Genomic DNA, 26,611 nt, shown 5'->3' with positions numbered 1-26,611 from the left:
GCTCAGCATACAAAGTTCTAAGTCAGTCTGGACTACACAAGGAGACTCTGCCTCAAAAGAAAAAAAAAAAATAAAACCAGACAGTGTGTGATTCCGTTGATAAGAAATGTCCAGAACAGGCTCAATCATAGATAGCAAGCAGATGAATGGTTCCTGCAGCCGGGCTAGGGAAACAGCCTCCTGCTAAGGTGATAGAATGTTCTGGAACTAGACCAAGGTGGCACTACACAGCATGGTGAGTATTAAACTGTTCTCTTTACAAACGGGAATTTCAGCTCTGTGAGTGTCACCTCAGTGTGTCTGCTTACAGTGTCTCCCTCGAACAGTCAATCAACAAGCACTCAGCTCCTGCATGTATTAGCCTCCGTGGTCCACATAGGGACTCGGCATGAGGGTCACCTGGAAACAGGTGATAATGAATGAGACTGTCCTCCCAGATATAAGTGATGGGGACAAGGTGGATGTGAAGGCAGAGAGGAAGGAGAAAGGATTATTACAGAGTTGGAGTCTTTACTAACCAGCTGGGTAGAAGTGGCAGCTGCTGTCTGGGAACAAGCTTGGCACCTCACCCATAAAGGGCCAAAGAAGATGAATCTGTCACAATCGGACAGTTCTGACATCGTAGCAAGAATGCAACAGGTGATACCCAGATGAATGTGCCTGAGAGTGTCAATGAAACTGCAGTTCAATCACAAGCTGTGGGCCAGGCTTGGCACCATTACCACAGTTGGCTGATCCCGTGCCAGGGTGTGCTGTGGCTGCCTCAGGGCTCTTTTATCTTTTTAAGATTTATCTCTAAGTAGCCTCGACTGTCTGGAACTCACTCTGTAGACCAGGCTGGCCTCGAACTCACAGAGATCCTCCTGCTGCCTCTGTCTCCCGAGTGCTGAGATTAAAGGTGTGCACCACAGCCACCCGGCTTGTCTTTGTTTTTTAATTATGTGCAGATGTGTGTAGGTTTGTGCCTGTGAGTACGGAGTCTGGGGGCACAGAAAAGAACTGAACTCGGGTCCTCCAGAAGAGCAGCCAGTGCTCTACTACTGCGCCATCTCCCCAGCAACGCCCATAGACTCTTATTGTCTAGAATCCTGAACTCACACTGACTTGTCTCAGGAGGCTCTTGTTTTTTAGCAGCAGCCAGACCTGAGGAGTTATTTTTGAAGCCTCTCTGGGTTCAGTGAAGGCTCCCAGCTCTCCACAGATGGGAGAGCCAGGCCCTTGGAGACACTGCATTCCAGTCAAGGACAAGAGTCACCTAATGTCCCCTTCAAGGCAGGCGTGAAGTCACGGGCCTGTTACCTCAGTCACCCGGGAGGCTGACGCAGGGAGATCACAGGTTCAAGGCCAGCGTGGGTGACTAAGACTCTGCCTCAAAATGGAAGACTCAAAAAAGCTGGGATGGAAGGACCTGGTATTGTCTGAATTCTAGTTAATTGCAATGCACCAATGTTAAGTTGAATTATGAGTCTTGCCGCATGTACAGCAAAACTATCGATATAAATTCCTGGGCTTGCCTAGTGTGCAGGAAGCCTTGGGATCCACCCCCAGCACCACATACACCCGGTGTGGTGATGCACAGCTGTGTCTCGATACTCTGGAGGCAGAGGCAGGGAGATCAGGAGCTCAAAGTTATCCTTGGCTACATAACAGGTTCAGGGCTGGCCTGGGCTACATGAGATCCTGTCCAAAAAAAGAAAAAAGAAAAAGCCCCCAAGAGGCTGGGACAATGGCTCAGTGGGTGAAGGGTTTGCCATGTGTTAACGAGGATCACAGTTCACATCCTCAGTGCTCACAGAAAAGCTCGGTAGGGTGACAACTGACTGTCACCTAGCACACTGGAAACGAGACAGGGGCTCTGTGGAGCAAGCTGGCTACCGACACTAGCTTCATCTACGAACCGGGGTTCAGTGAGAGACTCGGCCTCAATGTACAATCGGGAGACACCTGACAAACTCAGGCCACATGTGTGCACACCCCCACAAGTGCACCTTCGAACACACGAGCATGTGTGTGTGCGCGCACACACACACACACACACACACACACACACACACACACACACACACACACACAGCGTTCTAGGATCAGTGAGATGCATCAGCATGTAAAGGCCCTTGTGGCTGAGCTTGATAACCTGAGTTTGACTCCTGCAAATTGTCTTCTGACCTCCACATGTCTCCACAGCTGGCACACACTCTCCCGTCAATAAATAAATGCATATAAAAAAAGAATGCATTCTTAAACACCCTCAGTCCTAGGCAAACTGGGGATGGTGGTCACTCTGGGAGACAGGAGGGCAGAGCCAGGGCCAGGAGAAGGGTCCCAGAAGCTGATACTGGTTTGACTAGGGCGTGCAGTCTCCGGGAAGCCAAGCAGGTTTGACACTGACTGAGATGACACACGTGTATCTGAGGTCCCGGGCGATGTGTGTTGTCTTGGATGTCACACGGACCCCTGGGGTTCCCTGGGCCTCACCTGATCGATTGTAACACTTCCATTGCTCCTGGCTGATGAGGCCCAGCCTCCAGGCCTCCTGAGCTCCACCTCGCAGGACAGAGGTCAAGGTGGCCTCCTCAGGCCCTGGGGCCTCCACGGAGCCTGGAGGCTGCAGCACGTAGGTGGGAGGGATGGCGTTGTCGTCCCTCCGGAAATGTCTGGCCACCAGCTCCAGATCCCGAGGCCTGGAGGTTAGCTGGGCCCTTAGTGCCTCCCACTCTTTCTCCTCGATCCGTTGGGGAACCAGGCAGGGGCCATACTGGTCGCCCAGGAGAGCCTGGCAGGGAGACAGACGGGAGGGGGCTGAGGCAGGAGGAGCGTGAGTTCTAGGCCAACATGGACAGCAAAGGAAGACTGTCTCAGAAGAGTGAAGCTCAGCAACAGCTACAAGATGGAGGGGGAGGAGTGAGGAGGGGAGGGATGAGGAAGGGGGGAGGAGGAGGGGGGAGGGGAAGAGAGGAGGAGATGGAGAAAGGATACACAGGAAGGGAGGAGGAAGGAGAACACCCAGAAGTAGTAACCGAGGTGGGCCTGTGTGTATATGCGCACATGCACCTGTGCATTCAAGTGTATATGTACACATGGCGTGTGTACGCGCGCGTGTGGGTCCATGCATGGGCACATGTGAGGGAAACAGGTAAGTTTCCGGTGTTTTGAGTCAGGGCTCCAATGTTGCCCAGGCTAGCTCTGGCCTCAGCCTTCTGAGCAGAACAAAAGGCCCAGGCCACACATCCTGTTCAGGAATCTGTAGTGAGAGATTGTCAGGCAGCTCCTCCAGGGTCCCTGCAGCCTCACAGGAACAAGGTCCGGCCTGCCTCAGAGGGAGGTTTGGGGCTGGAGCCACAGAGCAAGGAGGTGCTAGGAGCAGCTGGAGCCCCAAGAGACGCAACCTCTAAATGAGGTGCATGGGGAACCTGTGGCTTGCTAATGAGTTATTTACCACAGAACCATCTCTCCAGGGCACCAGTGTGGGTCTGATTTCGTGGAAAGTCACCCTAACAAGAGTGACCGTGACAGGCAGTCTCTGAGGACAAATCGGGGTGATGCTGTAGGGGAGAAGTTCCCAGGACTGCTGGCTTGGATATGGAGGAGGCCTGGGGACGGTCCTTCCCCATGCAGCGGGAGCCATCCTGTGCTTTTCCCAGCCTGCCGTGTGGACCGAGGGTCAGTTCCCCTGTGGCATCTCCTAGCCCTTTCTCTCTGAAAATTTTAATTTGTGGGTGGTTTGTTTATTTTTGTGCTTGGGGATATTTCCTCCTTCCCATTTAAAAAACATTTTTAAGGGCTGGCAAGACGGCTCAGTGGGTAAAGGTATTTGCCACGGAGCCAGACAGCCTGAGTTCAGTCCCTAGAACTCAGATGGTGGAGGCAGGGAAGCGACCCCTGCAGTGTTGAGAGCTGTGTGCAAGCCGCAGGAAAACGTTGTGGAATTCAGCTATGGTCACAAAAGCTACTGCTTAGAAAAGTCAAGGACTTCTCCAAAAGTCAGCCATGGCTCAAGAAGTCTTGGTAATATTTTAGCTTTTGTGTGTATATTAGCTGGTTCCTACAGTGATTTTCTTGTAATGCTGTGTGTGCTTCCTAGAACTCCTAACAGTGTAGTTATCTAAAATACCTATCAAGCATCCAAGGCCAAACAAAACAACACCTCTCTCCTAAGTCTGGTGGATAGCTTTATTTCTTGTGCAATTTAGGGTGAGACCGTACAACTGTACTAATAGACTCCTAATTTCTTACCTAACCACTTCTAGGAATGTAGATTGAGCACATAAATTCCCTTCTTGATATACTAATCGATCATTAGCTCTCAGTTGACCTCCTCCTTTACCACGCCCCTTTTGGGTTGTAAAAGAAAGTCTAGTGGTCACTGCCTGAGGAAAATTCTTACCTGCCTTTATGACCACGTAAGAATTCAAGCCTGGTGACCTTGCTTTGCCAGAGGATTGCTATTGCTTGGGTTTATAACTGGATTCCTGAGAGATTTGGGGAGAATGGAGAGAATAAGGAGAACTGAGAGGTAGAAAGAGAGAGAGGAGGATTTTGAAGAGAGAACTTGAGGATGAGATGGAAGAGAGAAAAGAGAATGGAAGAACTAGATCGGTAAAAACTAGAGAGGAAGGGACTAGATGGGAAGAACTAGATTGAAGGGCAAGAAGAGAGGACTAGAGGAACGAGATGGAAGATGAAGAAGAGTCAGATGGGGAAGAACAAGATGAGAGAGAAGGAGATGGGAGAGGAGCTGATATGGGAAAGAACTAGATGGATGAGAACCTAGATGAGGCAGAACTGAGATGAGAGAATTAAGGTAGAACTTAGAGAGGACAGCAGATAAAGGTAGAGAGAAATCAGGCAAGAAAGGAGCATGAGAGCACAATAGAGAGAACTGATTTAGAATAATAACGTGTATGGACTAAGGATTTCATGCACATAGACTCACTTCTTTTCATCAAAGATTACATTATCAGCTGGTTATAGATTCTTCCAGGACCCTGGGAAGGGACTACCAAGGGGCTGGACCTCCACAGTCACCCATAGAGCTGCTGGCAGCAAAAGTCCATGGAGTATACAGCAGTGACAACTAGAGTTCAGAAGGTCAACCTATCAGAACTAAGGGTTCTGTAAGAGGAAACCCACACAAGGCGTTATGGGATTACTGCCTTTTGAATGAACTGGCTGTGTCTTGTAAACTTCTTGTGTAATAACGGCTATGATTCTCCCCATTTACCATGCATTTCCATGTAATGTGTACATGTAATCTCACGATTGCATCTCAATTTTATGGACACACATAATTATAGATAGTCTAGAAGATGGTTTCTTGTTTAACTGTACAATTTTTTTCTTTTTTTTTCCCCCGAGACAGGGTTTCTCTGTGTAGTTTTGTGCCTTTGCTGGAACTCACTTTGTAGACCAGGCTGGCCTTGAACTCACAGAGATCCACCTGGCTCTGCCTCACAAGTGCTGGGATTAAAGGCATGCACCACCACCGCCTGGGTAACTGTACAATTTTTATGAATAGAAACACACTAAAATATGCTTCATGCTAGATCTATTGTTCCATGTGGACTGTAGACACTTAGAGGTCTTGTTCTCCAGCCTTAGCCACTGACAAGGTAAATATTGGCCAGACAAAGTGTCTTCGTAGAACTTTCACAGAGTGGAACTGCAGGTGCCTGGCCTTATTGGATCAAAACTCTTCAGAAGAATTATAGTGAACCAGAAGTGATAGTGCAGGTGTCTGGCCTTGGTGTATCTTAGTCCTTCAAGAGATCAACAGCACCTATGTTGCCCTAAGCTTCCTCCATCAGCACCTCCCCACTCTGATTCAAAATACAATTAACACTTTGTATTTATTTCTACATCAGTTTTTTTTTTTTTTTTTTTTTTTTTGGTTTTTCAAGACAGGGTTTCTCTGTGTAGTTTTGCGCCTTTCCTGGATCTCGCTCTGTAGAACAGGCTGGCCTCGAACTCACAGAGATCCGCCTGCCTCTGCCTCCTGAGTGCTGGGATTAAAGGCGTGCGCCACCACCGCCCGGCTCTACATCAGTTTTTAATGCAAGATTTTAGCTCAGTAGACTAATTATGTATAGGTCCTGAGATTCAGGTCACTAACAGAAAAAGGCTGTTAACTGATGAACCACGCCTGGATTTATTTATTTATTTATCTATTTATTTATTTATTTAGGTTTTTCCAAGACAGGGTTTCTCTGTGTAGCTTTGGAGCCTATCCTGAAACTTGCTTTGTAGAACAGGCTGGCCTCGAACTCACAGAGACCCACCTGGCTCTGCCTCCCGAGTGCTGGGATTAAAGGCGTGCCACCACTGCCCATGTCTGGATATTATTAATCACATAAAATAGCACACATATTCTTTGTCTTTTCCTTAAATCTCTCATTGGTTTAATTTCTTCCCTTGTAACCCTTGTAGCGATCCCTTTAAGAGATAGCCAGAACTTGTTACAGCCTGCAGCTGTTGTCAGTCACCGTTAGGCTGGCCAAGTCTTTGCCAGGTGTGACTCTCACCAGAATACTTGTCCCTGAGAGTTGACTTTGTAGTTTTTACTAACAAGTTGTTAATGAATGGATATATATATATATATATAAATTTGCTTGGGGGAACAAAGATGAGAAGAACATGGAAAGAACTAGGTAGACTAATGAGGGAACAGCAGAAGGGACAGAGAGGAGCTCGGTATGAGAACAAAAAAGCAGCTGTGTAGATAGAGTTGATTTAGAAGAATGAAGTGAACGGACTAAAGAGCTCGGTGTGCTTAGATGCACTTGGTTTCCCTCAGATGAGTAACCCAGCTGCTTGGAGCATCTGTTCTGGACCCTGGTAGAAATCTCCTCAGGGCAGGCACCTGCGGAGAATTCATTACTGCAGGTTGCCCTCTGACCTGCATGCGCGCCAAGGCCTGTGCTCCACTCCCATAAATAAATAAATGTCCAGAACTGGACTGGCTGGTGGCACAGGCCCGCCATCCCTGAACTGGAGGTAGAGGCTGGAGAATTGAGTCAATGACTAGTTTCAGCTTCATAGTGAGTTTGAGGCCATCCTGGGTTACCGGAGACCCCTTCTCAAAAGGGAAAAAAACGAAACACAGTTATCCTTTGCAAACTCAACATGATTGTCAGATCTTTGGGAAATGAAACTTAGGAGCATGGAAAAATAACTGAGAAGGGGAGTTATAGCAAGAGAGCATTTTCATCGTGTGTATGTGTGTGTGTGTGTGTGTGTGTGTGTGTGTGTGTGTGTGTGCGCGTGCGCGTGCGCACATACATATATGGTCTGTGCATGTGGAGGCCAAAGGTATACACAATATGACTTCTAGCCCTCTCTCTAACTTACTAATTTTTTAAAGTTTATTTACATGTGTGGGTGTGTACTATTGTGGATTCAGTGTCCACGGAGGCCAGAAGAGAGTGTCAGATCCCCTGGAACCAGAGTTAAAGCATTTGTGAGCTCCCTGATGAGGGCGTGGAAGGTCCGAACTTTCCCCATTTTACAACTGGGCCCGAGTTTCAGTTTCCTAAAAGGACAACGAGGGAGATAGCATGTACCCAGAGATGAGGGAGATAGCAGGTACCCAGAGATGAGAGAGATAGCATGAACCCAGAGATGAGAGAGATAGCGTGAACCCAGAGATGAGGGAGATAGCAGGTACCCAGAGATGAGGGAGATAGCAGGTACCCAGAGATGAGGGAGATAGCAGGTACCCAGAGATGAGGGAGATAGCAGGTACCCAGAGATGAGAGAGATAGCATGAACCCAGAGATGAGGGAGATAGCATGTACCCAGAGATGAGGGAGATAGCAGGTACCCAGAGATGAGGGAGATAGCAGGTACCCAGAGATGAGGGAGATAGCATGTACCCAGAGATGAGGGAGATAGCATGTACCCAGAGATGAGAGAGATAGCAGGTACCCAGAGATGAGAGAGATAGCAGGTACCCAGAGATGAGAGAGATAGCGTGAACCCAGAGATGAGAGAGATAACATGAACCCAGAGATGAGGGAGACAGTACGTACCAGGCCTGAGCCAGCCCACAGTACCTCAAGGCAGTGACCAAAAAGGACAGTTCCTGTAATCTCCCTAAAACATACCATGCCTTGCCCAAGTATGCCCCCAAATGGTAAAACTATAACCACAGTCAATTAAAAATGTACTAATTTGGCTACAGCCTGCATAACCAATTGTGTTTGAGATGACCTAGCTGTTCCTAGATTTCCCTAGCTGAGCTTAAAAGGGACCTGCGTGCTCCCTTTCAGGGAACATTTTGTACAAATGGTAGATACCCGACCCCTGCCATGCTGGAATCAACACTGCTTTCACGTACTATTTGGGTCTGGGGTTTTCAGCAATTCTCGGACCCTTACAGGTGCTGGGTCTTCTGTGATTACAGCAGGCATGTGGTACTGCTTAGCCACCTCTCCAGTCCACACTTTCTTTTTTGAGACACAGTCTCTCCAGGAACCTGAGCTCACTCACTGGCTGCTCAGTGAGTTCCAGGGATCCATCCATCTTTGCCCTCTAGGTGCTCAGGATTTGAACTTGGGTGCTCCTGCCTGTGCACCAGACACTTGACACACTGAGCATTCTCCCAGCCTGAGAAAATACTTTAAAGCAATAATAATTAAAACATCCTGGTAGTTGAGTACAAAGAGAAGTACAGGACACAGTTTGAAGACACCAGAGGCACTGAAGTTAAAAGTTAACACATGACCAAGCATGGTGGCACACACCTTTAATCCCAGCACTCAGGAGGCAGAGGCAGGGAATCTCTGTGAGTTTGAGGCTAGCCTGGTCTACAGAGTGAGTTCTAGGATAGCCAAGGCTACACAGAGAAACCCTGTCTCAAAAAAACAAAAATAAAAAAGCAAACAACAACAAAATGTTACCACGTTGGCAGAGGTGTGACTCAGCCCTGGCCCAGGCTGGCCTCCAACTCATGGGCTCTAAATGGGACATCTCCATCAGCACAATTGCTCAGGAGCATCACAGAAGGGGGGGCGGGAAAAAGGCTGTAGACCCGGCATGACCGCCACAGGCCGCAGAAACATGAAGCAGGAATTCAGCCGACTAAAGCAAAAGCCGATACCTGGGACAAGCAGGGCTCTTCAGAGGGAAAAGCCAAGCCTCAAGGCGTCTCCGTGATATTAGCTCTTAAATACATTTTAGCCGGTTCCTGCAATGAATTTCTTGTATGCTGTGGTAGCTTTCCCAATTAATTCTTCTTCTAAGAACTTCTAACAGTGTATTTTATCTGAGTTACCTCTCAAACATCCAAAGACAAATGGCAGACAGAATAAGCATTTCAGACCACCTGCTGGTCTCCTGAATGAAGGTAAATATCCATACAGAGGCGCCAGGAGGACAAGGCAGATGTTACATAGTAGCTTTGTGTCTTGTGCCAATTAAGCTCAGACCCTCCTTTCTTCCTCAGGCCAAATGGCACCTCAGACTTCCCCTCCAACAATTAGTTCAACAAAAGGGCCTTTTTCTTACCAGGTGCATTCAAGCTATGGTGCAGGTTTCCTAGCTACTGAGCAGACTCACCCTGCCCACCCAGAAAGTGGCAGGGCAGAGTATTGCTGATGGTATGTGTGGGGAGATGGGTCACAGGAAGGAGAAAGGAACAGAGATGGAGATAGGAATGAAGACGAAGATGAGAACGAGATGGAAAGAACTTAGGTAGGACTATGAGAGGACAGGAGAGGGGACAGAGAGGAGCTAAGGATGAGAACAGAGTTGAAGCTGTGTAGATAGAATTTTGTCTTGAAGAATAAAGTAAATGGACTAAAGAGTTTCGTGTAAATAGATTCATTTGATATCCCTTAGATTAGTATCCCCGCCATGTGCAGCATCCTCCCCAGGACTCTGGGAGAAATCTCCTCAGGGCAGGCACCTGAGGGGGTTTTGATACATGACTGTTTGAATGCACGAGCTCACAGCAGCTATACCTACACAAGCTCAAGACGACAGCTCAGCTATACCTACACAAGATCAAGACAGCTAAAACCTGTTGGGATTCTGCCGCGCTCCAGCTGCATGACCACAGTTCAGGAGCTAGACAAGGGGTCTTGTCTCTTACATCATCAATGTGCGCTGGTGATTAAGTAGCATGGCGTGGTCATGCAATCTGCACATGCATGGCTTAGCTCTGTAAGCCCACCTGCACCTTAAAGAGCCGTGACTCGGACCCCACCCTCTCTCTCCGTTCTGTTCTCTCTCTCCCCCACCATCTTTCTCTCTCTCTCTCTGCTCTCTGCATGTGTGTCTCTCACCAGGCCTGGTTCTTCTGCCCTCCGCCTCTCTTTCTCCTAATAAAGCTCTGATACTGATACTGGGCTTTGCCGTGGCCATGACCTATCGGCATGGTAACCAGTGCCGGTAACCAACGCCACTCATCATTCTTACAAAATCCAATGTGGGGGTGTTATGAGGTCCTACCCTGATCTGAGGACCTATTGGCAGTTGATGGCTGCTGGGGAAGGAAGTCACTTTGTTTGAAGGGTAGGACCTCTGGCAGGTTGCTCAGGCTCTATGTTGGCATTCAGATGGTACTAATTGAACTCATCGGGTTATTAAAAAAAGACTCCTGGGTTGAAGCAATCCTCCTCCCTCAGCCTCCCAAGCAGTTGTGACAACAGGTGTATGCCTGCACCTCCAGCTTCTTCTGATTTGTTCTCTTAGGGAGACTTATTCACTGAGGCAACGCTAGCCTATAGAACATTCTAGAAATCTGGGTGAATGCTAATCCATGCTGCCGACACACTGTGATCAAGGCAATGTGAATGTTGTTGCACAGGGTCTGCAGCTCTTCTTGTGGACAGTGAGGTTTTTTATTCATGGGTGAGCCTGTGAGTGGGTATGTGCACATGAGTGCAGTGTCCTCAGAGGCCAGAAGAGGGCATCAGACTCCTGGGAGCTGAAGTTATGAACAGTTGTGAGCAGCCTGACATGGGTGCTGGGCACTGAACTGGGATGTTCTGCAAGAGCAGCACAGGCTCTTAACTGCTGGATCTCAGGGGTGTTTGTTTGTTTGTTTCAAAACAGGGTTTCTCTATGTATCTCTGGCTGTCCTGGATCTCGCTCTGTAGACCAGGCTGGCCTCAAACTCACAGAGATCCACCTGCCTCTGCCTCCTGAGTGCTGGGTATTCCCAGCTTGGTTTTTGTTTTTGTTTTTGTTTGTTTGTGGGGTTTTTTTGGGGGGGGGAGGGGTTGGGATTTTGTTGTTGTTGTTTTGGGTTGGTTTTTTTTTTTTTTTGCTACAGGGTTTCTTTGTGTAGCTTTGGGAGCCTTTCCTGGAACTCACTTGGTAGCCCAGACTGGCCTCGAACTCACAGAGATCCACTTGCTTCTGCCTCCCAAGTGCTGAGATTAAAGGCATGCGCTACCACCACCCAGCTTGCTTTTCTTTTTTAATTGTCACTTTTTGAGACAGGGTCTGCAACTTGGTAGCCAAGGATGACCTTGAACTCCTGATCTTCCTGCCCCCACCTCCTGGGTGCTGGAAATACAGGCCTGACTATCTCCCAGCTTGGGGATTATTTTGGTGACAGAGGAGGTACAAGTGTGTGTTCCAGACCAACAGAAACATGGAGGCAGAAAAAGGATGTGGGTTTCTACTTTCTCTCTTGTTTTCCAGAATCCCAAAGTTTCACAGATGTAAAGTGGACCAGGTGGGAAGAGTGAGGGAATTTCAGAATGGCCCGAAAGACACCCTCCCGAGTCAGTGTTATCCTCTCCAGCTCACTTACTGCTGCATTTGATTACTAATGCCTGGCTTCCAGCTATTTCTGAAGAGCACATGAGTACTGTTACTGATTAGTTATGTCTGTCATGACCGGTTTATGGGGATTGGGTTGTTTGCTAAAGTGCCACCCACTTCTCTCACTCCTCTGTTTGGGTAGCTGTCAGGGGCCACATTCCTGTGATGGAAGACGGAATAAGGGCACCTCCACCTACCCTGACACACTCACCACAAAAGCTGGTCCTATGGATGTTTTCTGGCAGCGTTCAAGTTCTTCTAAGCAGAGTTCTGTGGTCAAGTGGTCAGTGGCCTGTGTGTTCGGGACACCCCACCTCAGATCAACCACCTGGGAATAGAAGGGTGAGGTTTCTGATGACTGATTTGTTCTATAATTTCATTCGACTGAAGAAGTTTCTCCCAACCAGTTTTGTTGCATCTCTCTTCCAGGGGGATTCTAGATTAGACAAATTTGAGGCTAGGGATGTAGCTAAGTGGTAGGATGCTTGCCTAGAATCCCCCAGTGAGGGGCTGGGGGTGTGGTGTGTGGCAGATGGTTTGCATAATGCACACAATCGGTCCCTGGATTCCATTCTGAACCAGAATAAAAGAACAAAAGTGGCACGCCTTTAATCCTAGCACTCGGGAGACAGAGGCAGGGGGATCTCTGTGAGTTCGAGGCCAGCCTGGTCTACAGAGCGAGTTCCAGGACAGCCAGGGCTACACAGAGAAAACTTGTTTTGAAAAATTTTAAAAAGAGGGACTAGAGAGATGGCTCAGAGATTGAAAGCATTGACTCCTCTTCCAGAGGACCCAGGTTCAATTCCGAGCACCCACATGGCAGCTCACACCGGTCTGTAACTCCAGTTCCAGTGGACCAGACACCTTCACACAGACATACAGGCAGGCAAAACACCAATGCACGTTTTTTAAAAAGAAAGAAAAAATTTAAAAAACGTGGGTCCTCAGTGTAATTATGAGAAAAGAAAAGGGTAGCTCCACACTGAGGGGGCATCTTTGGGTATCTTCAGGATTCACGGTTGTTCCTCTCTCAGAAGGTCACGGTCATGAACTACAAGGAAGGGCCCTTGGGCTCCAGATGCTGAAGCAGGAGCAAGGATTTTGAGTCCAAAGCCTGTCTGAGCTGCATAGAGACCCTGCCTCAAGGAAGAAGAGAAGAGAAGAGAAAAGAAAGGTTTACTTAAAAACAAGTTTGTGGGGCTGGAGGGCTGTCTTGGTGGTTGCGAGCACTTGCTGCTCCTTCAGAGATCTGAGTTCATTTCCCAGAACTGCACTGGGCATCTCACAACAGCTTGGAACTCCAGCTCTGGGGATCCAAAGCCCTGCACACACTTGGCAAAAAACCATAAATAAAAATAATAAACCTTAAAAAACAAGAACAGGCTTGCTAGGGCTGAGGCTGTGCCTTAGTTGGCAGAGGGCTCCCCTGACTACACAAAGCCCTGAGTTTGATGCCCAGCACTGTCTAGCAGCTGGGGCTGGGGCATGCCTTTTATCCCTCTGCTTGGAAACAGAGGGATCCAGAGCTCAAGGTCATCCTTAGCTACATAGCAAGCTCAGTGTCAACCTGGATTTCACAAGACCCTGTTTCAACAATTGAAAAATTCTGTAGGAAGCTGGGTGTTTCTCGCCCTGTTCCTTTTTAAAGGAGAACATGTCCAAGCTTGCTGGGAGCATGCTTTGTGACGGAGGGTATTGAGACCAGCAGGAAGTGACCCAGCCAACTCTCCTTAGCAACCACACACCAGGTCCACCTCTGCCACTGGCTGGCAGAGAGCTGGGGGAGGTGGAGGAGGGGTTGGGAGCTGGGCTGAATGGCAGCTGCAGCACTGGCCCAGGGAAGGCTGGAATGACAGGAAGACAAAGGGTACACGGAGCTGACTCCACCTTTGTAAATCCTGTAGCCCAGAGAGAAATGCAAATCCTGAGTAACTACAGCTACAGCAACAGAGGCTGAGGGGACCCCGCGGGGAGAGGTGGTGAGGGTGCAGCCTCCAGCCCCCCCCCCCCCCCCCAGCTAGCCAGGCACTTGTGCCATCTGCCTGGGGCACCAGTGAGGGTGTTTAAGGGACAAGCACAGGGCTTTAGTGAGCCCTCAGTGTGTAAGATTTCCCTCTGCCGCTGTTTCGTTCCGGTGGTGCTGGGGACGGACCCCAGGGCCCTCACTCTCGTGAGGCAAATGCTCCACCCCTGAGCTATACCCTCATGGCCTGTTTATTTTATTTTATTTACTTATTTTGAGACAGCATCTCCCTATGTTTCCCAGGCTGGCCTTGAACTCTGGGCTCAATCAATGCTCTTCCTTGACTCATTGTCCTCTTGTCTCTGAGCTTGAATTCTGTCTCTTTTTTTTGGTTTTTCGAGACAGGGTTTCTCTGTGTAGCTTTGCGCCTTTTTCTGGAACTCACTTGGTAGCCCAGGCTGGCCTCGAACTCACAGAGATCCGCCTGGCTCTGCCTCCCGAGTGCTGGGATTAAAGGCGTGTGCCACCATCGCCCGGCGAATTCTGTCTCTTAAGCAATGACAGGAACAGTGGAATTCCAAACCCATCTCCTTCCTTATTTCCTTTTTTAAAAAAATGCTATTTTGGGGGTGGGGGGGGGGTTGAGACAGGGTTTCTCTGTGTAGCCCTGGCTGTCCTGGAACTCGCTCTGTAGACCAGGCTGGCATTGAATTCACAGAGTTCCGCCTGCCTCTGTCTCCCAAGTACTGAGATTAAAGGTGTGCGCCACCATAGCTGGGCTGCATGTGTTATTATTTCTATAAGTATGTATACACATAATGTAAACATGAGTGTGTCTGTGAACATGTGTGCAGTACCCTCAGAGGCCAGAAGAGGGCACTGGATCTCCTGGAACTGGAGTTACAGGTGGTTGTGGGTTACCTAATGTGGGTGCTGGGAACCAAACTCAGGTCTGATCCAACAGCAGAAGCCCTCTTGACCACCAAGTCATCCTTCTGGCTCCTTTATTTCTCTCTGTGGTATATGTGTGTACATGTTCATGCGTGTGTGTGCACAGAGGTGTGCATGTGCATGTGTCTGGTGTCTTCCTTTGTTCTGCCCCATCTTGGTTTTTGAGACAGGGTCTCTCAGACTGGACTGCATGGCCATCCAGCTCTGGGGTGGTGCCTGTCTCTGCCCTGACCTCCAAGTTCAGATTACAGTCACATGCCACTGCACCCAGCTTCTATGTGGGAACTGGGGATCAAAACTCAGACCTTCAAGCTTTCAAGGGAAGCCTGGTCCTTTCTCAGGAGTCTATCAACAATGAGTTGGACTTTCTGCCCCTTCTGCCACCATGGCACCATAGGAAAGCTTGTGGGGAGGTTGGTTTTGGAATTCACCCTTGACTGCACCCTGGAGAAGACAGGAATCACCGGATGCTGCCAGTTTCAAGCACTTCCTCCAGGAGAGAGTCAAAGCGAACTGGAAAACGGGGAATCTTGGTGGAGGGATGTGACCATAGATGAAGAACACGATCATTGTCACTCTCAGGTGTCTTTCCCCAAAAGGTATCTGAAGGATGACAGTCTCCGGGGCCAACTGTTGCCAACAGCAAAGAGAGCTATTAGCCAGGCAGTGGTGGCACTCGCCTTTAATCCCAGCACTTGGGGAGCAGAGGCACATGGACTTGAGGCCGGCCCGGTCTACAGAGTGAGTTCTAGGCCAGCCAGGATTGCTACACAGAGAAACCCCATCTCAAAAAACTGAGAGAGAGCCGGGCGGTGGTGGCGCACGCCTTTAATCCCAGCACTCGGGAGGCAGAGCCAGGCGGATCTCTGTGAGTTCGAGGCCAGCCTGGGCTACCAAGTGAGTCCCAGGAAAGGCGCAAAACTACACAGAGAAACCCTGTCTCGAAAAACCAAAAAAAAAAAAAAAAAAAAAACTGAGAGAGAGAGAGACAGAGACACAGAGAGAGAGAGAGAGAGAGAGAGAGAGAGAGAGAGAGAGAGAGAGAGGGAGGGAGAGGGAGAGCGCTACGAGCTGCTTTCCAGATTAACCAGGATGAAGAGGAGGACCAGGATTAGGAAACACCGGTCTGGAATGTTTTGTATGAATTCACATATAAATTCTAGGAACAACAAAAATGAGGCTGACTTTTAGAAACACTGTCTCGCTTGGCAATGGTGGCGCACACTTTTAATCCCAGCGCTCGGAAGGCAGAGCCAGGCGGATCTCTGAGTTCCAGCCTAGTCTATAGAGAGATCCAGAACAGCCAGAGCTACACAGAGAAACCCTGTCTCAAACACACACACACACACACACACACACACACACACACACACACACACACACACGGGCGCGCACACGCACACACACAGACTTTGTTTCAAAAAAGTGTGGAGAGGGGCTGGGCAATGGCAGATCTCTAAGATGCTTGTCTGTAGCACGAGGCCCTGAGTTCCATCCCATGAACTCATGCAAAAGCCAGGCTCAGTGATACATCCTGCAGTCCTAGAGCTGAGGACCCCGGGGCTGGATGTCAGGCAGTCTGGTTGGCGAGCTCTAGGCCAGAGGGAGATGCTGTCTCTAAAACCTGAACGGATGGCACCTGGGGAATGACACCCAAGAGTGACACCTGGTCTCCACATGTGTGCACACACATGTACACACACACATATACAGGAACACTGATGAGGAGATGGGGAGAGCAAGATGTAGAGCAAGAAGGTGGTCTCTTATTAAAAAATTACAAAGGGCTGGAGAGATGGCTCAACAGTTAAGAGCAATGGCTGCTCTTGCAGGGGACCCAGGTTCAGTTCCCAGCACCCACATGGCAGCTCACAACTGTCTGAAACTCCAGGTCCAGAGAATCTGACGCCCTTTTCTGGCCTCCACAGGTATTGTACACATGAAGCACATAGACTTACATGCAGACAAACATCCAAATGCATAAAATCATTAAACAAATCTTGCTTAAAAAGTGAGTAGGACAGCCGGGCGGTAGTGGTGCATGCCTTTAATCCTAGCACTCGGGAGGCAGAGGCAGGTGGATCTCTGTGAGTTCGAGGCCAGTCTGGTCTACAGAGCGAGATCCAGGACAGGCACCAAAACTACAGAGAAACCCTGTCTCGAAAAACCAAAAAAAAAAAGTGAGTAGGACAGCTGACCTGGTGGCATGTAGAGGGCATGAGTGCTCACACATACGCACTGGAGAAACTAGGAATGTAATCACGCAGGGTTGTCTTCTCAAAGGAGGAAATGAATACCTGTTTTCCACTGAGAAGGCTGACAGTAGATGCTGTTTAATGACCTGGTGACCTTTGCTTTCTGTAGAACCAGATCCCCAGAATGCTTATCCCAGACTCTCCCTCCTAGACCTTTATCTTTGTTTCTCGGTCACTAGAACCCACCCTTAGGGGAGATGTCACACGGACGTCATAGCCTGCTGACCCCTACACTATCTTCGTCAGAGACCACAGCAGATCCTGGGCCCTTAAGCTACAGAACCCATCTTTGTGGTGGAGGTCACACGTATTTCGCAAAAGAGTTTTGGTGTAGTCATTCCTTAAGCTTTGTTGTGCACATGGGACTGGGACAATTGTCACCAGGAAACTTTTTCAAAACTCTACTGTACTTAAATATGCCTGAAATAAACTGCCTGGGGCCAGACTCCGGAAGTCTGATCCAGCCCAGCTAACTAAGTCTTGCTGAACTGGATTTCCTTCTTGCCTCTGGAAGATGGCTTCTGTGCTGGCTGTGGCATTTGTAGGGACCCCCACAGTGGCGCACGCCTTTAATCCCAGCACTCAGGAGGCAGAGGCAGATGGACCTCTTGGAGAGGTAGCTCAATTGGTACACTGTTTACAGGTGGGTTGGTAGAGTGCCTGCCTAGCACACGTGAATCCCAGGGGTCCATCCACATCACTGCATAAATGGCTTGGTGGCACACACCTGTCACCCTGTCACTAGGGAGGTGAAGGTACGCAGATTACGAATTCAAGGTTATCCTCAGCTACACAGTGAGTTCGAGTCCAACCTGGGCTAAATGAGACCTTCTCTCAAAAGACAAAACAAAAAAACATTTTGAGTTTTGAGACAAAAAGCTAAAACACCAAACAGATGACAAGGGGTGGTGTGACTCCCAAGTGACCCCGGAGGCTCACCTCGAATGTCAAGCCGTGTTTCCGACAGAAGCTCTGCACTTCGGGGTAGGCAATGCACTGAAGGGCTTCTCGCTCTGCGTCCATATCTGCAAGGCACGACCAGGAGCGCATTAGAGAGAAGATTCCAGACGTCCCACCCACCCCCACTGAGCTCTGTGTCTCATCAGACCCCTGCAAGGTTGGACTCCTAAATAACAAAAAAATACGGAAGAAGAAGAAGAAAAAGAAGGAAAGAGGAGGAGGAGGAGGAGGAGGAGGAGGAGGAGGAGGAGGAGGAGGAGGAAGAAGAAGAAGAAGAAGAAGAAGAAGAAGAAGCCAACAAGATGGCTCAGCAGTAAAGGGGCTTGCTGCCAAGCCTGTCCACCTGCCCCCAGGACACAAGGAAGGAACTGATCTCGAAAGTTGTCCTCTGACCTCCACAGATGTGTGCTGTCCTGGTGCACACATAATTCTCTCCCCCAGAAAGACCACACACACAAAATTATTGAAATCTAAAAATTACATGGAGTCAAACCAGAGTCAAAGAAACCAGCCACTCTGGATCACATGGAGTCGCCTGTGTGAGCTCCACAAATATCACAGCCCAAGACACCCTCAGGCCCAGCCCAGCAGGATGAGCCCAGACTAAGTCAGGGCAGCCAGATAAAGTGAAGGCGTGTTGGGCAGGAAGCACGGTGGAAGGGGCCTCTGGACCCAGCACACAGGAGGCCCTTCACTGCTCTCCAGCTCCATGCGGTTGTGTAAAATAATGAAGTTTGTCCTCCTACCCAACGGGAGACAAATGGTTCGGTCACATTTGGATCATTATACTCTCTTGGACCCAGCACGATAGAGGCCCTGGGTTTCGCCCCTTGTACTGCAACAAAATAAGGAAACCCACCAAACACAGACAGTATTCTCAGCTAATTACAAGCGAAATAAACAAGGAGGTCACATGCAAGAACATGCTGATCCACTCCAGGCTCTGCTTCTAACACACTCAAGGATTATTTCCAGTTCCTCTGGAATGCAGCATGAACCAGGTGTGAGAGCCTCACACATGAGACAGGGGATGGAGCCACGCCCCCAGCCCCTCACTGGGGGAGTTTAGGCAGGATCTCCACCCCTGAGCCATGTCCCCAGCCCCTCACTGGGGATTCTAGGCGGGGCTCCACCCTGAGTCACGCCCCCAGCCCTTCACTGGGGATCCTAGGTAGGGTTCCACCCCTGAGCCACGCCCCCAGCCCCTCACTGGGGGATTCTAGACAGGGGCCCCACCCCTGAGCCACGCCCCCAGTCCCTCACTGGGGGATTCTAGACAGGGGCCCCACCCCTGAGCCACGCCCCCAGCTCCTCACTGGGGGATTCTAGACAGGGCTCCACCCCTGAGCCACGCCCCCAGCCCCTCACTGGGGACCCTAGGCAGTGGTTTTACCACAACCCAAAGTGAGTGACTCAAAATACATACTCAGATTCTGACTTGGGAGCTTTCCAGAATGGGAGTCTGGGATCTGTCTCCCACACACTTGTCCCTTTCCCAATCTGTCTTTTCAACTTTATAGGGTATTTGGATGTGCTCATAAAATTCTTATCAGATACGAAGTTCAGGCCCAGAGCCTTGCTAAGCATGAGGGACATGTCAAAAGGACACAGTGAAGTCTGAAATCAGGAGCTTGCACGTGACTCCATCATCTGAACTTTTCAGGCACATGCAGAGTGTGTTTGGGGACCTCAAGTTCAGTCCCCAGCACTAAGAAGCCAACAGATCAAAGGAATACATGCAATCCATGTGGCAGACAATAATGAATCAACAGTGCCATCAGCCACTTACCACTTAGCCATTACCAAAGAATTAAACAGGGCCATGCACACACCTTTAATCCCAGCACTTGGGAGGCAGAGGCCAGGTGGATCTCTGAGTTTAAGCCAGCCTGGTCTACAGAGTGAGTTCTGACGGCCAGGACTACACAGAGAAATCTTGTCTCAAAAAAACATTTTTTAAAAAAGTGAATAAATAAAATAAAATTGAATGGTAGAATATACTCCACATTGGAAGGAGAAACTGATAACACCCAAAGTGCCTGTCTTGTAGCAACTTGAGCAGTTTGAGGGTAAGCTTTATACTTGAAGACTCTCGTTTGTATCAAGGTGAGAAAATGGACCCTTATACATTGGTGCCCTATGGGGCACCATACTCAGTGACAGTGCTGTGTGCTCAGTGGTTCAGCCTGTAGCATGAAGCTGATTGTGACAGTAATTATATCATGGACCTTGGGAGCCAATGCAGACCAGGCGTTACATGTGTAGTTTTATTTAACGAGAAGAACACGGATGCAGCTGGATGCAGCTGGTACTGTCTCAAAGCTCTTAGCTTGGTCAGAGGGAGAACCAACACAATTTAAAGCATGGGGCTATTGAGATGGCCCATTGTGTGAAGGAGCTTGCCATCAAGCCTGAAGACGCAAGTTCAGTTCCTGGGACCCACTGTGGGAGGAGAGAAGACTCCTGAGAGCTGTCCTGTGTGCAAGGCTCGTGTGCACACCACACACACAAATAAATGTATAAAAACAAGGGAGGGTCTGGGAATGTAGCTCATTCGAAGAGTGCTTGCCTAGCATAAACTGGGTGTAGTCCCCAGAACAACAGCATCAAAAAAAAAAAAAAATGAATAGTCAAAAAAAGAAACGCTCGGGCAGGAGGTTAGGGGCGTGGCTCAGTAGAGCATTTGCGGGGCAGACATGAAGCCCCTGGTCTGCACATAAGTTCCCACCCTGGCTCTTGTCAAGCATGTGTGAGATGCTGGGTTCCTCCTCCAGCAACCGCCAGACGTACACAAGACAAAGCACAGAGTCGCGCACACAGGACATTCCTTGGGACCATTGGTTGCAATATCAGGCCACTCACAGCAACTGTATTCAACTGTTCATGTGATGGAGAAAAAAAGCAGAGGACCCAGGAGGACCCTTGACCATGGCTGCTATGGGGGTCACCAGCCCGTATCTATTCACTCACATCTCTTGGAGGACCCTATGAGACATGGCCGCCCGCCATCAAGAGTGTCCACTTGTCTCCTGTCCTTACCTGCGATGGCAGAGCTGATGAAGATGGCCACACTGCTGCTGGAAGAGGGTGCTGGTAGGGAGCCCGCCTGACCCTGGAGAAGCCGCTGGCGAGTGCCAGGGCTGAGGGGGCCCACACTCATGCTTCCCATCCACCTGGATGATTCTTCCCCAGGAAAGGGCCTGAGACCCATGGGCCTCACATCAGCGGCTGAGGAGCCCCCCTGGGAGGCTGGCCAGGCACGGCCATCCGGAAGAGGGGGCGTATCTCAGGCTCTGTGGCCCCTCGGTCACCCCATCATTCCTTCGGGGATGCCTGGATGCTGTCTTCCACTCTTTGAAGTGCTAACGGGATGCGGGACAGCGGCTTTCCCAGTGTTGGTGGATGTTGTTGCCTCCTTCAGGCACCAGAGTCTGCTTCCAGCTTCTCGTGGAAGCTTCAGTGGTTACCATAGCAACTATGGTTCGCAGCACTGGGCGCTGGAGCCCAGGGACCAGACAATCTTTCCAACACCTGGCTCCCTTGGGGCCTCTGTGTAAGTTGAGCCTGAGCCCAGGTGTGCAGAAGGAAGCCGAGGGTTTCTGGGAACCATGTGTAGCCCTGGCATTGGGTAGAGACTCCACTGCATGCCACCCTCTCTGTGCCTCTCCTAAGCCAGTGTTCATGTACCGTGAAAGTTACGCAAGATGATTGTCTGGAGCACTATGCTGCCCCAGAATGCGTCAATGTCTGCAGACATTTGTGGTTGTCGAAAACAGGAGTGCTAGGAACATCCAGTGAGTGGAAGGCTGGGGGCGTGGCTCAGGGGTGGAGCTCCTGCCTAGGATCCCCCAGTGAGGGGCTGGGGGCGTGGCTCAGGGGTGGAGCCCCGCCTAGAATCCCCAGTGAGGGGCTGGGGGCGTGGCTCAGGGGTGGAGCCCCTGCCTAGAATCCCCAGTGAGGGGCTGGGGGCGTGGCTCAGGGGTGGAGCCTCGCCTAGGATCCCCAGTGAGGGGCTGGGGGCGTGGCTCAGGGGTGGAGCCCCTGCCTAGAATCCCCCAGTGAGAGACTGGGGGCGTGGCTCAGGGTGGAGCCCCGCCTAGAATCCCCCAGTGAGGGGCTGGGGGCGTGGCTCAGGGGTGGAGCCCCGCCTAGAATCCCCCAGTGAAGGGCTGGGGGCGTGGCTCAGCGGTGGAGCCCTGCCTAGAATCCCCCAGTGAGGGGCTGGGGGTGTGGTTCAGGGACCTAGAATGCTTCAGTGATGGTGTGGATGGCTCAGATGTAGTCTGGTTTCTAGCCTGCATAAGACCTTAGACCAGAAGTTCTCTATCTGTGGGTCATGACCCCTTTGACAAACCTCTATCTCCAAAAAATAATTACATTCTGATTCATTTTGTCTTTTTTTTTCAGAGCTGAGGACTGAACCCAGGGCCTTGTGCTTGCTAGGCAAGCGCTCTACCACTGAGCTAAATCCCCAACCCCTTACATTCTGATTCATAACAGTAGAAAAATGATAGTTATGAAGCAGCAATGACAGTCATTTTATGGTTGGGGTCATCACAGCAGGAGGAGCCGTATTAAAGGGCCACAGCGTCACAGCGTTATCCGGAAGGCTGAGAAGCACCGTGAGAGACTGACTCCGTGGAGATGGGATAGGGAAGGAGAACGGAGATGAGGACAGGGAAGGGAGGGGATTTCCCTGGACGTCTCTAACTTTCCCCACCTCCCAGTCTCATCGATCCCAGTGACAGACAGGCACAGACTGAACCTGTGTGTCCGCTCGTGAGGCATGAGCACAGGCTCCTCCATTGTCTTCCTGGAACGTGGAAGTGTCCAGCATCCTGGTCCAGGCAACCGCCCTATCTTCTGTGAATTGAGAGCAACACCCCTCAGGACACCTGTTTTTCATAAGTGCTCTGTCAGGCAGCATCATGGGTCGACGGATGAATGCATGCCAATGTAGCCATGGCGACAGGAGTGCGCTAGGCACTGAGAACACATGAATTTGCAAGGCACCAAACACAGAGTGAGCGCTTGATGGGCACATATCTATAGATACAGATACGTGCACTATATTATGTTGTATGCTATTTATATGGAACATTTATATGTGCTAACGGAATGGCCTGGTGGCCCACACCTGTAACCACAGCACGTGGGGTGCTTGCCTAGCACACACCAGACCCTCACAGCCCTCAGCACTTCAAAACCAGGCATGGCAGTGCATGCCTGTGATACCATGAGTCAGAAGGTGGAGGCAGGAGGATCAGGAGTTCAAAGTCATCCTTACATACACGGTGAATTCAAGGTCAGTCAGGGCTACATGAGACTCTGTCTCATAAACACCAAGGGGGTGGGGGTGGGGGTGGGGGTGGGTGGTGCTCAGGATGTGGATGCTGGAGAAGCTCAACACCAGCCTGGGTTAGCATAGCATACTGAGGCCAGCCTGGACTACATGAGATCCTGCCTCAAAAAGGCAGAAGGTAGTAGGGAGAGGAAAAAGGGGGGAGGGGGAAGGGAGGGGGAGAGGGAGAAGAGGAAGAGAGTGGGGGAGAGGAAGAGGAGGAGGAGGGTCCATTCCTAGCTTAACCTCAGGGCCTTTGCACATCCTAAACCAAATCTGTGCAACTCACATTCTTTCCCATTTTCAAAGGAGAATTTCCATTCTCCTCTGAGAAGGTCTCCTGGAGGTCCTTGACTTGATGGGCCCTTTCAACCACCCCCTGTGGAATCCACCCTGTGTCTGTGCGGTACTCACCCTCAGCTCACACATCTCTCCATTTTCAGTGTCTGTTCCCCGAGGAATGTGGGTCCCACAGACGCATGCCTGGCTCTCAGTAAGGAACTCTGAAGAATCTGTGCCTCAGTGGGTCCTTGGGCAGCCACCCATCGTTTTGGCCCCTGTGTGTTACCCAGACACCTCAGCAAGAGTTGGGGGGGGGTCTTCCGCAAGCTCAGCGCCTGCTCCAGGCTCCCCCCGGGGACACTAGCTCCCTCTTGTTTGCAGGCAGGGCACCAACTCCGAAGTCCCCGGGAGAAGGAAGTTGCCTGGGCCCAGAGCCACCATGAAAACAAGGCTCTGCCTTTCCTGGTAACATTTGACTTAGGTATTTTCTGGTCACCCCACCGAGTTCTCCCAGCAACTGGCATAAAGGAAAGGAACTGGCTGAGGAGCAGCCTGGGCTGGGCGCCTGGCCAGGCCCGTGGTTAACTGTTGTGTGCCAGGCTTGACGGCTCTCAGCAGCGTGTGCCGTCTATTGCGGGGGGCGGTGCAGGCTGCTGGCTGGTTTGCATCTGTCACCAACACCATGAGGGGAGGCTGTGATCCTATCCCAGGGCTGCAGGACATGTGCTCCAGGGGCTGGAAAGAGGGTCAGATGATAAGAACGATTGCTGCTCTTCCTGAGGACCCAAGTTCAGTACCTAGCACCCACATCAGGTGTGGCTCGTGGCCAACTGTACCTCCATCACCTTCTTCTGGTCTCTGGGCACCGCGGGAGCCTATGCAACGTGGGTTCTGGAGGTCTCAAACTCAAGTTATCAGGTCTTACTAGGCAGCCCTGATGGGGTGACATTTGGGGCTGGGATATTCTTTGCTGAGCAATGCAGGACGTGGAATAGTCAGGGTTTCCGTTGCTGTGATGAAACTTTGTGACCAAAAGCAACTTTGGGAGGAAAGGGTTTATTTTAGCTTACGTTTCCAAGTCACAATCCATCACTGAGGGGACTCAAGGCAGGAGCTGCTTCAAGGGGTGCTGCTTCTGGCTTGCTCCCATGGCTTGCTCAGCCTGCTTCCTTAGACATCCCAGGACCACATGCCCAGGGATGGAAGAGGCCACAGTGAGCTGGGCCCTCCCCCATCAATCACTAACTAAGAAAATATAGCTGTCTAATTGGACTTAAGGCCCACTCAACAGGAGGGAAATTGTGCCTACTACTGGAATTCTAGCCAGTTTCTCAGGGCTGGTGATGTCTGGACTGCGGGGGTTTGAATAGGAATTGAAAGGGTGATAAACGGCACTGGTGGTATGGCACTGGTTACCCGTGGAAAGGTCCCGGTCATGACAGAACCCAGTGTTAGTTTTCAGAGCTTTATTAGGAGGGAAAGGGAGGAGGGGAAAGAGGAGAGCCAGGCCTGGAGAGAGAGAAAGGTGGCGGGGAGGGAGCAGAGAGAGCGTGGGGTCTGCATCCGGCTTTTTTTTATTAATTTTTGTTTTTTTTATTATGTAGTCACCAGCCCACATTGATGACGTAAGACACAAGACCCCGAACTACACATGTCCAGGAGTCAGGGCAGGATCCGAACAGGAATGACCCCATAGATTCATGAGTGTTTGTCCCATAGAGAATGGCACTATTAGGAGGTGTGGCCTCGTTGGAGTAGGTGTGGCCTCATTGGAGTAGGTGTGGCCTCGTTGGAGTAGGTGTGGCCTCATTGGAGTAGGTGTGGCCTCGTTGGAGTAGGTGTGGCCTCATTGGAGTAGGTGTGGCCTCATTGGAGTAGGTGTGGCCTCGTTGGAGGAAGCATGGCATATGTAACTTCCAGCTACGTATGTCACTGCAGAGGCGGGGTTTGAGGTCTCATATGCTCAAGCTATGCCCAGTGTGATACACATTCTCCTTCTGCTGCCTGAGGATCAAGATGTAGGACACTCAGCTCCAGCATCCTGTCTGCCGCACAGTGTCATGCCCCACCATGATGATAATGGACTGAATCTCTGAAACTGTAAGCCAGCCCCAATTAAATGTTTTCCTTGCTGTGGTCATGGTGTCTCTTCACAGCAATAGAAACCCTAACTAAGACAGAGGCCTTAGAAAAGAATCACCTAGTGCCACTATGCATGGTGAGCACGGGTCCTTACTAATTCTACATCTCATCCTCAGACACACAGATGAGTGCACCCCTCGTATGGAAGCCTCTTCACGCCAAACGGAGCCCATCACAGCAAGCCACAGCTGCACAGCCCCAGTGGGTACACCCTCATCCCAGCTCCTGTGTCTATGGCTCAGGGAACATCTGCTTAGTGGGGACGGGAAGATCGTGAGAGCCAGAATGCCAGGAAGTCCGCGGAGAAGCGGTCTCCCTAGGAACGGCTATGTAAACAAGACGGCGACAATATCAGTGGCCATCCAATCTGGGAGGGAGAAAATCTCACAGGGTCCACCCTAGACGAAGAACTACAGGCAGCTAAAGACAGCTGGGAGGGGAGAATCAGCCTCTCCCAGGCACGAGACCTTCACTGGTTGTCCAATGCGCAGTGGTCCGCTCTGAAACCATACACACAGACAACACCAACAGGCTCAGCAGGTTGTATTTATGTAAGTGTTCACACATGCACGTGTGTAACAGTACTAATCAAAGGAGAGGAGACTCTCAACTTGGGAGTTGGGGAGTCACAGGGATTCAAGACAGGCACCTGGGAAGGGCTGGAGGGACGAAAGGAAGGGAAAGAGATATAACTAGATTTCAATTTAAAACGTTTTTGAGAAAGAAAACACCCCGCAAGTTTGGCCAGGTGGGTCTCATGGTGGAATCTTCTCCACCGAGGTTCCTCTTCCCAGATGACTGTGGCTTCTGCTGAGCTGACAAAAAAACAACAACAACAACAACCACCACCGCCCGGCACAACAACCAAAAACAAAAAGAAAAAACCCAACAAAACCAACCAGGCTAAGCAGCATGCCAGGCTTCTGCCTGGTAGACGACCCTGGCCCC

General features: G+C 50.3%; 1 protein-coding gene across 7 annotated transcripts in view; it reads right to left on the bottom strand.

The window, feature by feature from the left end:
* The window catches only part of Nwd1 (NACHT and WD repeat domain containing 1), an 82,320-nt gene extending 58,303 nt beyond the window's left edge, over positions 1-24,017 (bottom strand). For 2 of the 7 annotated variants that reach the window (XM_052752492.1, XM_052752495.1), the window contains exons 1-4: positions 20,938-20,960; positions 17,878-17,963; positions 11,981-12,097; positions 2,476-2,773 (exon numbers count right to left, since the gene is read on the bottom strand). In XM_052752492.1, coding sequence (XP_052608452.1) covers positions 2,476-2,773; positions 11,981-12,097; positions 17,878-17,961 — 499 coding nt within the window. In that variant the 5' untranslated portion in view covers positions 17,962-17,963; positions 20,938-20,960. Of the gene's footprint in view, positions 1-2,475; positions 2,774-11,980; positions 12,098-17,877; positions 17,964-20,937; positions 20,961-22,663; positions 22,762-23,653 lie in introns of those variants that run through there. The other 5 variants (XM_052752490.1, XM_052752491.1, XM_052752489.1 and 2 more) reach the window with 5 other exon arrangements.
* Between the last annotated feature and the right edge of the window lie 2,594 nt (positions 24,018-26,611).

The sequence above is a fragment of the Peromyscus californicus genome, unplaced genomic scaffold, assembly GCF_007827085.1.
Source record: "Peromyscus californicus insignis strain IS unplaced genomic scaffold, ASM782708v3 Scaffold_23__1_contigs__length_62951481, whole genome shotgun sequence".
Classification (NCBI taxonomy): domain Eukaryota; kingdom Metazoa; phylum Chordata; class Mammalia; order Rodentia; family Cricetidae; genus Peromyscus; species Peromyscus californicus.
Note: the sequence above shows the minus strand (reverse complement) of the source record. Positions and strands in the feature narration are given on the sequence as shown.